The sequence below is a fragment of the Lagopus leucura genome, unplaced genomic scaffold (genome assembly GCF_019238085.1).
Source record: "Lagopus leucura isolate 7727_CA_CO unplaced genomic scaffold, USGS_WTPT01 Super-Scaffold_100157, whole genome shotgun sequence".
Lineage (NCBI taxonomy): Eukaryota > Metazoa > Chordata > Aves > Galliformes > Phasianidae > Lagopus > Lagopus leucura.
Genome location: NW_024962334.1, coordinates 48,970,569 through 48,986,629, shown reverse-complemented (window position 1 = coordinate 48,986,629; position 16,061 = coordinate 48,970,569). Strand labels below are relative to the sequence as shown.

The 16,061-nt window shown below is 51.2% G+C and overlaps 1 protein-coding gene across 3 annotated transcripts; it reads right to left on the bottom strand.

Moving 5' to 3' along the window:
- Positions 1–448: 448 nt before the first annotated feature.
- Positions 449–13,301, bottom strand: HHATL (hedgehog acyltransferase like). 3 transcript variants are annotated; one of them, XM_042888076.1, is made up of 12 exons: positions 13,073–13,301; positions 11,882–12,023; positions 11,059–11,126; positions 10,646–10,759; positions 10,319–10,390; positions 9,332–9,541; positions 6,267–6,438; positions 5,452–5,596; positions 5,074–5,109; positions 4,714–4,915; positions 3,319–3,460; positions 449–2,029 (listed from the first exon to the last, which is right to left on the bottom strand). In XM_042888076.1, the coding sequence occupies exons 2-12, from the start codon at positions 11,985–11,987 to the stop codon at positions 1,908–1,910; spliced, it is 1,389 nt and encodes a 462-aa protein (XP_042744010.1). In that variant the 5' UTR covers positions 11,988–12,023; positions 13,073–13,301; the 3' UTR covers positions 449–1,907. The 3 variants fall into 3 exon arrangements, with proteins under 3 accessions (XP_042744010.1, XP_042744008.1, XP_042744009.1); XM_042888074.1 differs by having other exon boundaries at positions 10,319–10,513; positions 13,073–13,299; XM_042888075.1 differs by lacking the exon at positions 5,074–5,109 and having other exon boundaries at positions 10,319–10,513.
- Positions 13,302–16,061: the final 2,760 nt, after the last annotated feature.

Below are 16,061 nucleotides of genomic sequence, written 5' to 3'. Positions count from 1 at the left end.
ATGTCATAGCTGAGGTGCTGGATCGACACCTACCAAAGGTCCAGCAGCAAACCTCTGTTTAAAAAAAGGTGTGCCTGGCAGCTGGAGGAGTTCTATGGATGTGACTGGAAGTGCAGCAATGCCTCACTGCACTTCCAACGTTTGGGGCCAGGCTCCCACAAAGAAAACCCACGACTTCTACCTCCAAAGCTACGCAGACAACAGTTTTACAGCAGTAGGCTCATAAAATGGTACCAGCATGGCAGTAGACTCAAAATACGAATCAAGCTACAGCCACACATCACTGGCTTTGATCTGATAATGATGAGTGGGTCTTTTAAAATCAGCAGTGTCCTTAGATGTCAAAATTGCAAACAGACCCTGGATCTCTCAGTTCCAGGGAGATCAGCATGTCTCCCAGGGTTCTCTGGAATCATAGCAACACAACACTGATGAGTGGTAGGCACCATAGATGTCCAACAATTTTTTTACTACATAAATAAATGACATTTATCAGGGACTTTGTCAATCACTTGGGCAGAGCTGAAAGCTGACAAGGAACCATTCCTGCTTCATCCACAGAGAAGCCAGAACACAGCAGCACCAAGCATCTCAACCCATGTTGCAAAGTGGTCCACATTCTACCCTCACCACACACTGACACCATTCAGACATAAGGCCTCTGAAAGCTGCTGTAAAGTGCAAGAGAGCTGGATCTATTTCCAGTGACAGACCCAGCTCCTCCCCAAGGCACCGTGGGGTCATTTATTCAATGCACTTCCCATATAGTGCCCCAAAGCCCACCTCTCCAAGGAGGCTATCAGGCACTTCCCCTCCACCACCCAGCCCAGAAGTGCTGCCCTTTATTTGGTGCCTTTCTCCTTCGGTTGTATGTATGTGTGTATGCTTGTGTAGCACAGGCTTAGGCTGTGTGCATCAAAGTCAGGCTGGGAGGCTGGAGATAGGCAAGAATTGACTATTGAGCCCTTGGCCATGGACAGGAATGTGAGCTTCAACCTTTGTCCATGGCATGCAAAAAAACTGAGTGGTACTTGGTTTGAGTCCCAGGGCATGTGTCACATGGGGGTGGTTGCAAAGGGCCCTTTGGGGCTGAGCTGGGTCTGGGCTGAGCTTTGGGAGCTGTGCTTTTCCTTCCACATGCCCACCCTGCAGACGAGCAGCACGTGATGTGCTCTGGCTGTGAAGCAGGCATGCCCCCTGCGTTGCCACTGACTACACCTGAAGCTGGCACTAAATCATTTCTCAAGATGTTTAGGACTGAAGGGACCTGTTTTGAGATACTAACAGACATCAGTCTGCACCGCTGACGGCAGCGGGAAGACAATTACTCTTCCCTTCTGCAGTTCCTGAACCTCTTTCCCTTTGCTATAAAAGACTGTTCTATTTATTTATTAGCCTCTTGGTAGGCATCCATTGTGCTGAGCCATTTCACAGTCCCTAATGCACAGCCCCAGATGTTGAACCATTTACGGTATATGATGACCATTTCTTGTAGCAAAAGAAAAATGTGATGCTTTGGCTGGAAGCGACCTGGAGATGGGAGACCTGGGCTGCAGGTCCTGTGGGAGAGCCAGATGCTGGAGGATCGGGTGTTTTGGGGAGCAGAGGGTGAAATCTCTAAGCCTGCACGGTGCCAAAGGGTCAGAAAAAGGATGGAGCCTTAAAGATGTGTCTCAGGAGCCTATCTCAGTGGTCCGCCACGTGTGGGGAGCGTGCAAAATGCCTGCTGTGCCACAGGAGATCCCTGCAGCAAAGGGGTGGCATCTGCCTTCCAGATGACTTCTCTATAGGTGAGTTACAGCAGTCTGATTGCCAGGAGTGCTTGGAGAGCCCCCGACAGCGGCTGGCCTGGCAGAGACAGTCAGAAGGGAGTCCAGGCTCTGGGGCAAGCGCACTGATATCTTCCTCTACTCTGCCTTGGGTTTGTCACTCTTCTCCTCTTCCACAGCCAGGATGCGTTCACGCTCTTTGATCAGCTGCACTCCACAGTATGTGATGAACCAGATGGACAAGGTGCTGACAGGGAAACCTGGAAGATGGAGGGAGATGTGGTCATCTTGGTGTGCTGCTTACCTAATGGGGCCAACGCTTCTCTGGCACCTCTGCTTCTCAGGTGAGCATGGGAGGTCCCCAGGTTCATGGCTACAGTTATTTTTCTTTGTGGATCCAAACCAACAGCTTCACAGAGGGAGGAGAGAAATCCCCAAGGATGGGTTTTAGATGAAGAAGTGCTTAAAGCCATGAGGGCATCCTGGATCACAGTTAATGTTGTGGGAACATGCTGGCGTTTTGCTTTGAGCTCTCGCTGACCCCCAGATCTGCTTTGCCTGTTGAGTTCAGACTCAGCAGTTGGCTTCGTAACCTGCCATCACTCATCCTTGTTCAGCACTGCAACCTTCTGGAATCTTTAGACCCTGCTGACACTGAGGGTTAACCTCAGCTTAGTTGCATCCCTATGTGGGAACACGTTTTTATCACCTTGATAAGTAACAAGAGCTGGGAGGATGCCTTCAACTTAGGAAGGGCCAGTGGGCGTTTGTGACAACAAGTTGGGTATCCACAGCAGATAGGAGGCACAGGCTTTGTACCTGCTAAAAGAGGACCTCTGCAATGAATAATGCAACCCACAAAAGCCAACTAACTCAGCGGGCAGGCACTTCTGGCACATAGAGCCCAGCATGTCACATTATCCATTTCCTAAGCCAGACCTGTCCCAAAGGGGGCTGGAGGACATGGATTCCAGGTGGCTATTTATACCGTGAGTTGCTTGAGAAGACTCCAAAGTAGTACCAGCATCTGCCAACAACAAAATGTAGATAATTCTGTTCATAAGGAGCCTAGCGTAAGGATTTGTACCTTATGTCACCTTCAGGCTGGTGCAGAAAGAGCTACTAAAGAAAAGGGAAATGAAATAGGATGAGTAAATCCTTTTCTCCAGTAAAGGGACCATTCTGCACCCAGGGACTCAGCCCACCTGGGAGAGATCCCCAGCTGCAACCTCTGTATTGCAGCAAGTCACAGCGTGAGGCTGTACGGGGAAATGCACAAAGGCAGCTCACACCTCAAAGAGCTGGCATGAATCATAGAATCATTAAGATTGAAAAGACCAATAAGACCATCTAGTCCAGGCATTAACCCAGATGGGAGCTAAGAGATCCACATTTTCACATCTTTCACAAGAACGGACATGGCTGGGAGCAGCCATGTAACATGGCATCGGCCAGGCTGCCTTGGACACTGGAGGACTTGGCAGCCCACACCCCATATCTGCCCACCAGGACAGGGACTGCTCAGTGGGGAAGGCCTCTGGCATCTTACCTGTCACGAGGAGTCTCTTGGTGACCAGCAGTGCAAACTCCAGACTGTTGAGGGCTAGGATGTTGTAGAGGACGATGGCCCAGAAATTTGCTGCCCCAAAAACAGCCCTAATCCGCCGAGATGTGGCTGCTGACATTTTGGCCTACGTAGGAGAGAAGAACAGAGTGAGGGAAAATGGGGCTGCAAGGAGATGCTGTTAGTCCGACAGCAGCCAAAATTCATCAGGGTGGTACACATGGTTTCATGCTAATTGTGATGGCTGGGCACTCCTCTATTCATCTGTTGCTATTCCTCGAGGCAGATGAATGCTGCTGTTTGCTGGGATTATCATTAGCCCTACATCCCAGTCACTCCCAGCTCCCCAGGAGCAGAGAAGTGGTTTACAGCAATCTTCTAAGAGCATGATGCCTCCCCAGACCACTCAGTGCTGAGAGTTGCAGTGCTGCAGGGAAAGAGATTTCGCTGCCTGAGGGTGCCTTAATCTGATTGGAAGTAAAAAAAGAGCAGAGCAAACAGGAGGATTGCTCTGCCATGTTTTTGTTTAAAAGGAGTCTTTACTGACTCTGTGTAGGACCTCAGGCTTTGGGCTGGGCAAAACAAATAAACAACAAAATTGTTCCCAGAATGGAGTTTTTTCCAACCATGTCTCTGAGGCATCTTGGTCCCAAACAAGGATGGGGCACTGAGCTTTGGAGTGGTTGGAAAACAATTCATTCTAAATATTTGCTTTTATCAGAAATCAGATCAAAAGCCCTCAGAATGCCAAAGCGTTTCGCAGAACAAGAAAAGCAAATGATTTCTGCATGGAAATGTATAAGAAATTCCCTATGGACAGACCTCTGGAATCCATTTGTGCTATTTCAGCACCTCACTGGAGCTGCAGTCCTGCACTTCTTTTCTCTTTGAAAGCTCCATCCTCTGCCCAAATTTCCTATGAAGCATCATAGGGGAGGGGGGGGATTTGCTCTAGGTGAGTGACACCATGCAGGAAATTAAAGGTCTTCTTGCATAGTTGTGCTGGTATCACAGCACCAAAGAATTGCTTATGTTGGAAGGGATCTTAAAGACCATTGAGCTCCCATGCTCTGCCATGGTGCCCCCACCAGATCATGCTGCTCAAAGCCCCATCCAACCTGGGCTTGAGCACATCCAGGGATGGGGCATCCGCAGCTCTCTGGGCAGTACCTGAACGTAATGCTGATAGGAAAGTACTGTAGGAAGCCTGGACATGGAGCTGCATGACATCATTGGAGATGTTGCTCCTCAGTCTCAGCTGAATGCATTTCATTTGTCTAAAGAAATGTGAGCTCCCTGCAGTCATAAGTGTTTCCAGGAGCAGAGTTTGTCCCCTGGCCCACCGTTGTCCCCCCACCTGCTCACAGAGCATCTGCTCACCTCCAGTTTGGAGAGGGGCTCCCACTGGAAGAATTTCTGCACCCAGAGCTCAAAGTTGAGGCCAAAGCAATTGAAGACAGACCAGATGAAAACGATCTCACAGGGTCCCAACCACAGAGTGGTGACAGCAAACGTGGCAATGGTGGCCATGAGCTCCTTTATGACGTTGTCGTGGTTCTCTCCAATGTGGTCGTACACATACCTAATGGTCAATGAAAGTGATTAGTGCTCCCCATAGTCAAGGAAAACCCCTTCTTCCACATTCGCCCAAGACATGCTTCTCACAAACATGTCAATCTGGAGTGCATGATGAAAGAGAAGACCCCAAAATAGACAAGAGGTGGTTGAGTAGGCACTTACTTGCACAGCCAGTCGTTGATCCCTCTGTCAAAATGCCTACAATACAGATGGCAAAGAGCACATTGGAACACGTGGGCTAATGACACCTTTCCAACCATAGAGGGTGCCTGGTTCCCCAACAAGGTTTACTTTGAACCTCATTCACAGTAGTTCTCCATGCTCTTTCCTAGAATAAGTCCTGCTACTGTGTGATCCCACTAGCCTCCCTCCTTACCATTGTTCCCTGCCCAGGAATATTTCCTTGGGCTATGGCCAAGTCTAGTCTATAATTTCAGTACAGCCAACCTATTGGCCGGCTGCTCAGAAGCACAGCTCAGATCTCCTCATCTCCATGCATATTATTTTTAGGGTCAAACATTCCATCAGCAACATACTCACGTTTCTGCAAAGACGTAGAGCATGGTGATGCATTTTGGGGGCTGGGGTGGGTCCAAGTGGTCCAGTCTGGCAATGGTGTTGATGACCCCAAACATGACAGCAGCTTTGACCCAGTCGTACACCAAATTGGAGTAGGCCAAGCCGGCTGGAGCAAAAACAGGAGTCAAAAGGACGAAGAGGATTTTATTCTGAGGGTCACAGTGTCACCTGAGCACCCAGTCACACCTCATCTCCCACTGTGGATGAGGCAGACCTGGCTGATGTGATCAGCCTGCACAGCTCCATCTGGAGTAACATAACACATATGCTTGATCAGGCCTTCCTGGTCTCTTAGGACACCCTAAATCAATGTTGGAGCCATCATAACTGCATTAGGATTTCCTTTTGGCCTCCAGATGCCACTCCATATGACAAGGGGCTGCTCTAGGCTAGTGTGGGTGTCACATACCCTGTGGCATCTCAAATTCTGCCATTGGACATTCACTTGGGAGACTGAAGTCTTCTACCCAGCTGCCAGCTGAATGCCAGTGTGCTACCACTACTCATCCTGGAAGTTTGGCTTCTGGAAGACCCTGGTTCAGACCTTCTCATAGCATAGCCAAATTTAAATAGAGATCAGGTTTCCTCAGAACTTGTCTCCCTTTCAGTCCATACAATAGGAATGACAGGGAGCTCAGTGGGAAGAAAGACTCTACTCAAATATGTCCAACATAGGCGCTGCTGAGGCTTCCCAATGGAGTAGGATGGGGGTCTGAATCACCCACCACTGCCTTGAAGCTAAGCACAAAGGTGAGCACATCCCCAAGACCACTCACCCAAGGCCCAGTCTGAGAGGCGGTTCACGAACTTCAGGTCGGAGGGGAGGGTGAGGATGTAGAAGAAGTGGAAGAAGATGTCCACAGCAATGATGGCCCCCACATGGAGGAGGGCATGGACCCGAATGTTCCTCATCTCATCATCCTTGCGATGCAGATCTCGGGTGCTCACCTGCCAGGATGGCAAAGCAGGAAGGGCTGAGCTGGGGGGCAAGGTGGGAAGCAAGACTGGAGAAACATTCAGGGTCCAAACAGGGACTCAACTTAGGAATTAAGGGACTCCTTTAGGAATCACACCACGACATACACTGTCCAAATTCCTATTGCTTAAAGAAGACCCAAGAAGAGGAAATGTCCTCAATGGGGTGAACACCATAACAACCAATGAGACGGAGTTTAGGATCTCTCCTTGGGGACATTCTCAAGAAATCAGTTTAGCTTAAGGCTGACCTTTGCATAGGTCACTAAGTGTGAGTGTTAGATGGCCTTTTTTGCAGTAGAGATGTTCTAGCACTAAGGCATAAGCCTTTACTCAACTTTCTTACACAGTGGCTGCAGGTTTGCTGTTCACAAAGAGCTGTTGAGGCAGAGCTCAATACAGGATACAGTGAGGCTTTATTTCAGGCACCTGAGACAGTTTCATTGCTTTTCTGACTGTAAAGCAGCCTCCTTCACTTTGTCATCAGCTGCTCTACTTTCCCATGCTCCCAAAGAATCTCCTTTTTGATGTCCCATTATATGTGCTACAGCAATTTCTTTGGGTAGTTTTTCCCAAAACCTGCCTAATCAGTTCTTCATGGGCCTATTTAATGTATCAGGTTCTTCCTCTGATAGTTTGAGACACCATTTCCTTGCCTTCTTGCCATTTCCTTCTCTTCATTGCCTACGCTTCTAGCTGTAATCTACAATATCCAATTAAACCTAAACATTTTCACAACTTCCTTGTTCTGGGCTCATATCCATCCCATCTACAGGATGCCACAACTTGTAAGAACAGGCATCCACGTGCTGGCAGCAGGGCTGGTCCCAGTCAGGAGCCCTGCCCAGGACAGGTGGGCATTTGGGCTGGGCTCATCTGGGAGGAAGAGGAGGATCAGGAGGATGGTTGATGAGCCCTGGAGCTTCTGCTGTAGATATCTGTTGTAAGGGAGAGGGACAGATGCACAAGGGGCATTCGGGAGCTCTCAGTGGGGCTTTCCTCTCTGCAGCACCCTGTGAGGACACGGCCTCTGGGAGCTGCCATTTCTCTGGATGTTGTAATACAGAAATCATCAGAGCGAGCAGTTGGGATTACACTGGGCAGACTGATGGCCTCGCTTCCCTGCATCGCTGTAAGAATTGCTGCTGTATTTAAAATCCTCTTATGACTTTCCCTTTATTCCCAGTGGGAGGTGGGAGTTCTCTCAAAGCAATCTGCATGCTGCCACACCAGCCCTGCCGTCAGAACCAGATGATTCCTGAGAATTAAAGCCTCTGCCAGATTTTCTCCTGTCTGTTGTATGCCAAGCACTTTAAGGACACAAAGAGGCTGCTGAGATGGAGAAGAAAGCAGGAGAGGACATGGGGACCGGGTCTCTGTCCCCAACACTTCCAGCCCCCACAGAAGTGAGTTTGTTTCCCTCCTCTCAGTAAGAGAGACAGCCTGAGAAGGATTGGCCAAGCCATGGTTGAATAGTAGGAAAAACTTCTTCTCTGAAAGAGTGGCAATGCAGTGGCACAGCTGCCCAGGGAGGTGGTGGGGTCAACATTGCTGAAGGTGTTGAAGAACCGTGGAGATGTGGCACTGAGGGATGTGATCAGTGGGCTGGGGTTGGACTTTGGGATATCAGAGGTGTTTTCCAACCTGAATGATGCTGTGATTCCATGGGGGATGCAAGGTGAAAGGGCCCCTCCAGGACACAGCACCATTAGGAGCCAAGGAGATCCATCCCCTAACGAGGCCATACATCCCATCTGGAGAAAGGACTCAATCTATCCGCCTTTATAATTACTACTGGGCAATTAGGAACTAGCTCTACAATTAGCCGCAGGGCAAGCAGTGCAGGGTGGCACCTCGCCAGGAGGTGGCAGTGGTGTCCAGGCCAAGGCAGGTCCCCGGTCTGTGGGGTGGGAAAGGGGCTGGACTCTCTCACCGTGCCTTTGGGGACAGGGTTTTACGCAGCAGAGGAGGGGATTGCTCATTAAGTGGCTACAAACACCCCTATCTGGGATTATGTGGAAGGAGCAGGAAACAAAGACCCACTCACATCACCTGTATGGTGATGGGAGCTCGTGTCTTGCAGGCACCACAAGTCCAGTGTTCTGATTTATTTACACCTGACAGCATCATTAGAAGAAACACAGAAACACAGTCTGGGCTGTGTTCTCTTCTGAATTCATGAAGGAATGTCTGAAATGTTCCTGCATCCAGATGTCAGAGCCCCAAAATTATTAGAAGTATTCATTCTCTGAAAGGAAGCAGCGGCGTGCACAGTAATCATTAGCTGGGTTTCCTGGCACATCAGCAAGCCATACCAGCTTATTTGGGTAAGACTTGGGACCAAGGCTGATCACTGGGGACAAAGGATCCCAGGACTGGAAAAGCAGCTGCTCGATCTTTGAATGCGAAAGAACCCAGATGTGGCAGCCCAAGGGTCTGCTGTTTGGAGTCTGCCCTTCAAAAAGCCCCCTTGGTTGTGTGCAGTGTATGAGATGTCCAAGTTTGGTCATCTGGATCAGAGGAAGCATCAGGACAGAGGCTCCCAAAATACAGCAGCACAAGTGCCCAACAAGCAAGGGAACGAGATGAGCCCTCCTGCCCTCAATCCCAACATGGCACATTCACCATGACAGTGTCCTCCTTCCTGTGTTGGTGAGGAGAAATGGACAAAAAACCAAAAGAGAAGATGAAAAACCCATCAGTTTTCACCCCTCACCAAAACACACAGCTCCGTTGTGCAGCCTGGTCTGTGTCCATGGCCTACATGACCTCTACGACTGCTTACGCCTTCGCTGTGGCCAACAGTGGGGATTTGTAGACCTTCAGTTCACGCAGATCAACTCGAGAGGCCATAGGGACAACTCACCTGGGTGTGAAACTGGTCAAACGTCATGACAGGCCCGAAGAAGAAGAAGGGAAGGTAGAAGTTGTACTTGAGGAGGTCGAAGATGGAGAAAATGCCCTCCTTCCTCTCGGAGCTCTCGAGCGCGAAGCTCATGCAGCGCATGATGGTGAAGCCACTTCCTCCATAGAAAAGGACATCTTGAAGATCAAAAGCTCCTGTTACAAACCCGCTCTGGGTGAGAAATGGACAGTTACCACCAGGCACGCGGCATCACTTCGGTTCTCCCTCATCTTGCAGAAAACATCCACACTTGGGGCAGTTGGCAAAGCCCCTAATTACGCTCCGGCAATTATCCCTGCAGCTAATGAGCATTGCTGTTGAAGGGTCAAGCCAAGGCTCCATTTTCATTCTGGCTCCTACATCCCAGAGGAGCGGGAGGTCCTCTTAGCCAACACAGCCCACAGTCACTTGGTGAAGATGTGTTTGTGATCTGGGATGGGAATGTCACTTTGTCCCGGGGCAGAGGGACAAAGCCTCCTCCTCCCCCAGAGGGAGGAGGGAAGCGGTGGAAGCCCAGTGGAGAGGCAGGAGCGCATTTCAGGAAGTGATGATGGGCAGGGATTGGCAGTACTGCCCTTCAGAGGGACTGCACGGCTTTATAAGGTTCTCCCTGGGCTTCTCCCCACCCACCAGTGAGAGAAAGCCTTTAACTGTACAGGTAGGCACCCATCCCAGTGCTGCATGGCAGGTGGTGGAAACTGAGGCATGGGGGAAGAAAATTCCTTGCTTGGTGTCATCTGACAAACTGCTGCCTAAGCAGCAAGATGGAAACCACCAGTTTGTGACACGGCCCCCAGGGGACTGCTCCTGAGCTCAGTGCCACAATGCTGCCCTGCTCTCAAACCCTAAGGAGCTGCCACAGGTCCAGGAAAAGGAGGAAGGACACTCAAGGAAGTAAACCCAAGGAGAGGGATGGGAGGCAGAGGGGAGGCTCAGGATGGCACCTACCTGCCAGGAGCTGAAGGGCTCCAGCTTGATGGAGGCGAGGCAGCAGAGCCCAGCCACATAGCAGAGCCACTTCTGCTTGGCCAGGGCCACGGAGTAGAGGATGAGGCAGTGGGAAAGGATGATCATCAGGTAGGTGAGCCCCATGCTGCCCAGCACAGCCAGCATCCCATACAGCATGTATACCACGGCCCGGTGCTGCGAGGGGAAACCATCAGAAGGGTGGCAGCCCTCAGCCCTCCCTCCTCCAAACTGCCCTGCAGCACCCCATCCATGCCTGCCCAATGGATGCCAGGTAAACCCACTGCTTTTAACCCAGCCCTGACTCACCTGTGGCACTGTCATGGAGCACACCTTGGCAAAGAGGACGTGTCCTGAGAGGGTGAAGATGATGACGTTCCTGAAGGAGGTGAACCACATCATCCACTCAAAGTCGGCTACGTCCTATGGGAGCAGCAGGCTGCTTAATGGTCCCCAGCCTCTATGCCCCCACCCCACTGCCCATTTCAAGAGGAAAGCACATGCATTTGAGAGCTCTTTCTTCCCAATTTCCACCCAAGGGCTCACAAGAACTTTAGCTTTGTCATAACGCCTGGGAAGAGACAAATCCAAATCAGAGCATCCTCTGTGCTGCAGGGCTACCATTTCCCTGACAACATCCACTCCTTTCTTAAGGGACAAAATACACAAAGACTTTTCAAAAGTGTCCAGAGAAGAACAAGAGCTCCGCTTCCTCCTCTTACCATTTTCCTGCCAAAGTAGTGCCAGCCTGGCTTGATGCCATCCCGAAAGGCTTTTCTGTTCATGCTGTCTGCAGAAGAACAAGAGTTATCATAGAATCATAGAATGGCCTGGGTTGAAAAGGCCTTAATGATCATCCACTTTCAACCCCCTTGCCACAGGTAGGGTCACCAACCACTAGACCAGGCTGCAAATTTCTGGGGAGAAGGGTTCAGGTTGGATAACAGGAACAATTAATTCCTGTAGGAGTGGTGCTGCAGTGGCACAGGCTGCCCAGGGGTGTGATGGTGTCACTGCACCTGGAGGTGTGGGGATGTGGCACTGAGGGCCATAACGGGCATGGTGGGGTGGGGTGGGATTGGGGATCTCAGTGATCTTTCCAACCATAGTGATTCTATGATAAAAGCAAAGAGGGAGCTACGTTTCGGCAAGGCAAGGAACCTTCCTCACCATGAGGATGAGTCATGGGGGCCCAAACATCCTCAGCCCCATCCTGAAAGTTCCCATTTCTAACAGAAAACTGGGAGTCAGGAACGTCAACCATTCCTGCATGAGTTCCCACTTGGAGGGGTGCATTTTTCAGGTGTTTCTACTTCTAGGCAAAAGAACCATTGGAAAGTGAATCCATGTGATGCTGGTGGCATGCTCAGGGCAACGGCTGGAGAGCCATGGGAATGGGGCCATGTGGGCAACAAGGCTGAAAGCAGTGGGTATTAAATCCCTTTGGATCCACTCTAAAGGACTCCCAAGTTACTATCCCCCAAACAAATTAAAGCTATGATGTTGATAAGGAAGGAGAGGAGGGACACAATGAGGGACATTTACCTCTGGATGCCTCAAAGATACCGCTGCCACTGTACAGCACAGCACAGGTCACAACGAGAGCATAGAAGCCCAGCTCATGGCTGGGCAGCATCGTCTTAACCCCCATAGCTGTGGGTTACTGCTGGGTGTAGGGGATCCAGACCTGGGAAAGGGGAGGGAATAAAACCCGAGGTAAAAGCTCAGCCACCCCACAGATGCCTTAAGTTACTGCTGGTCCTCAGTCACCCTGCTTGGTGGGCTCCTGCGTAGGCTGGTAGAAGAGGAGCAAGCAGCATTAGCTGAATGCTGGGGGAGCCCCAAACCCACCCAGGATAAAGGATTTGGGCTCACACCCATCCCAAGATTAGGATGGGGTTCTTCCTGCATCACCCCTCACTTCTTGGTGGGATGCAGGTCAAGCCCAAAGGTGCTGGAGGGGATGCAGAGGAATTTCCCCCCTTCCCCACCCACTGCCTGCTTACTGCAGGTGCTTAGCTTTTCTCTGGGCTCTCAGCATGTACCTGTGTGCTGGGGGCGTTCCCAAAGCCCTGGGCTAATTACTACTGCCAATACTAATTAACCCCGGCACTGCAACACCTTCCCATCCCAATCTCCCATCGCCTCTGCGGGTCGTCAGCTGCCCAAATCCTTTTGGGGCTGGGGGGGGAGGAGGAGCAGCAGCAGGGCTGGGGTCGGGTGAGGGTCCTGCCCTGTCAGCTCGGTGCCACCTCACCCCGTGGTGGCAGTGCCCTGCTGCCCTGCCAGCATCCCCCGATCAGCAGAGCTCCGCGTTCAGACGGTAATTAAAAGCGGTCCCACATCTGCAGCACAAAGCAGCGGGGTGGATTTGGGGTCAGCGGGCATTGCGGAGCCTGGGAGGGGGGGGAGCACTCTGCCATCGCTCTGCAGTCCCTGTGCGGCGGGAGGGCACCGGGGGATGCGGCTTTAAAGAGCTTTTATCCCTTTTCCATGTTTCTCAAGGCTTTTATTTGCTTGGTTATTTATTCGCATTAAAGCGGGGGGGAGGGGGCGGCAAGATTAGTTTTAGCTGCCAAGCTCAGCATTTCCCCTTCAGGGTTTGTCCCCGTCCCCCCCTCCCCTCCGAGACCCACATCATCCTCACCCCCTCCCCACCAAGGGCACCCTCCCCAGGCTACTATTCCTCCTCCCCCTTCCCTCCCCCCAAGTCCCATTTCTCTCCCCATTACTGACCTTAAGCCCTTGGGGGTGCCAGCGTCCTGCAATGCAACCTGAGGGGTTGGGGGACAGGAGGGGGAGAAAAGTGGGGGACAAAAAACAACCTTAAGTCAGAGCTCTGGGGGGCTGCTGGCCTTCCCTAGGGCATCTCTCAGCCCAGCAGGGCAGATCTGGGGGCTCTGTCCCCCCCAGAGTGCCTGCAGAGGAAGTTTGGCCAGGAGTGGAGCACAGCAACGGGAGGTATTTTTATTTTAGAGCAGCGCTGCAGAGGGGCTGGTTCAGGAGCTGTCTGTCACTGCAGCTGCTGGAAAGGACCTGAGCTGGCTGCCAAAGCCAACCCGGGCCAGGTCTGGGGCTGTGCCTCCAGCCTGCAAGGCTGACCTCAGTGCACAGGTGGGGAAACTGAGGCACGATGTGTGTGGCTGAAAGAAGGGGACTGGCTGCGGATATGGGCAGAGTGATTTTGGGGTTGGCCAAGTATGAGTCAACGCAGCATCTGGTATCTCTGTGTGCCCAGCTGAGCTCTCTCTGCCCATTCCCTACGAGGTTTGGTTGAAGATCCTGGTGGGGTTGACCTCCATGAGCTGCCCTTGGGGTATCAACACCCCACAGGCTGGCTGCGTTGGGGTGAAATGCAGCACATTCTGGGCTCCAGAGAGAGGAACCACCCCAGGAGCTCTGTGCCAAGGGGCTCCCCCTGGCCTGGGGCTGGATGAGGGCAAGTCAGAGCCCACTGCTCAATTGTGTAATAATAAAAACCACCAAAGCCTTCATCTTTCTGCCACAGCTCTGTCCCTACCTAGAGGAACTTGGCCCCTCACACCCTGTTATAATTGACCAGGTGCTCAGAGAAGAAGTAATTAAGAGCTCAGTGTTGATGAGCAACAAACACAATTTACCATGCTCCATGTGACCATGATGAGCCTCCACTCACTGACAGCAGTGTGGTTGATGTCCGGAATACATCAGGGTGCCTCAGAGAAAGGAAAGCTGTGCCTGCCCCTAAATCTTTTTCCTTGACTGTGCTCCACATTGGGTATCCTCAGCACGTTCACTGCCTGAGAGAAGAGGAAAGCAGGTCCCTTTATTTTTATTTTATTATTTTATTTGATTATTTCATTATTTTATCTTGCCTTCCCTTTTATCTAATTTTATGTTTCGTTTTTACCCTGGGTAATTTGTGAGCTTCCTGGATGGAAAGTGCAGCAGAGGTGCGGCAGTTATTCACAAGGCTCTGGGAACCGTGATGATAAAAATCATTTAGCTTTAATTTATAGATATTATAAAAAAAATTAGGAAAAAAACCCTCACTCTCTATTTCTAACATAGTAAGATTTATTTTTAATGTGATCAGCGTGCCTTCCTCAGCACAGGGGACACCTGTGTGTTTTATTGCCCCAGTACTGCAGCTTTACTGCTAAGGGCTGTCTATGGCCTCGAGCTGATTTAATGACAGCATCTTCAAACATCTGTCGGGTTGCTGGAAGATGTGGTACATGAGCAGAGGGCACTCCTCTCTTTTGTGTGCAGGGAGGTGAGTGGGAAGGTGGTGGGGTTCAATGGAAAGCCTTACCCCCTCCCAGTAGGGCACAGCACCAACGTGAGATGGGGACAACTTCCTCCTGGCCACTTCCACCTGCTTCGTCTTGCTGCCTCCCTGCTGCTGGAGCAGCTCTCTGTGAGGTGAAATGGAAGGAGAGAGGATTGTAATAAACAACATGTGTTGCTTCGTACTGCCTCAAGTTCCCCCACCAAATCTGCCCATGTACATGTGCAGCTGGGAGCTTGTCAACTAGGACCTCAGCAGGCACCTCCCTGGTTAGCAGAACAGCTTGGGAGAAGGAAATGTGGGGAAATACATCCATCCACCTAAATATCAATCCATCCAAACTTCCATCCATTAAAACTTCCATCCACCCACCCACACATCTACTCATCCATCCATCCGTCTGTCCATCCAACCTTTCAGCCTTCCATCCCAGGTCACCCATGACATCTTTCAGTCCCCCAGAACAGTCCTGCCTTCTCCCCCCTGGCCCCCAGCGATCCCACCAAAGCCCCACACTCCCCCCAGGATCTCCTGCTGCCCTGGGAAGGGCTCCAAAGAAAGCTCCTAGCATTTGGCAAGAGCAACACCCTGCATCAGTTGAAGCCTGCTGCCATTAGCCCTTCTTGTCAAGATCCCCTTTTCCTTCCTGAAGAAGTACAGATAACTATTCTTGCTGACAAATGAACTGCTCTAAAACCCAAAGCTTCATCCTGTGCCAGCAGATGGGGTTTGGAGCCTTTGCTCTGTAAGAGGAGATGCGTGGGGATTGAGGTGGCATTTGTTGAGTGAGGCTGCCCTGTCCTGTGGGACCAGCCAGCTCTGAGCAGAGCTCGGAGGGGAGAGGATGAGTGAGAAACCCAACACCCCTCTTGGCTCAGCGGTGGCTTAATTTAGAGCACAGGGGCTCTACTGTGGGCTTTTTCCATTTAAAGCTCATTCATATGTCATGCAAGGGGCAGTGGCCCCAGTGCTTGCAGGGCAGCAGCAGCTGCTGGCTGCGGGCAAAGCAGTATCCCCCCACAAAGGAGTTAAATGCATCTCCTCCTCACATCTCCCTGCTCTGCAGCCTTTCCAACGAGGCATTTGCTGCCAAGCTCCCAAAAACCAAAGTGACCAAGTGCTCTGGAAAGGCGACCGTCTCCCAGATGCAAAACCCCCATGGGTTCAATGCTTGGGGAGGGCACACACCACCCGCAGCCCAAATCCACGGCTCTAAATTGGAGCAGTTACAGTGGGATCAGCTTTGACCTGCTGGCTGATCCTCTGTCGCTTGGCTCAGCAGAGCCCAAGGCACAGAGAGCTTGTGCGTGTCGATACCATCTATATTTAACTGTGCTAATGCAACTTAATTCACGTTACGGCCAGCTGGGGCAGCAGGCTGCACTCTTGCAATGCTTGCTGTCTGTAGGTAAGGCTGCTTGTAACAGGCCGAGAGGAAAAGGCTGACAATTAATC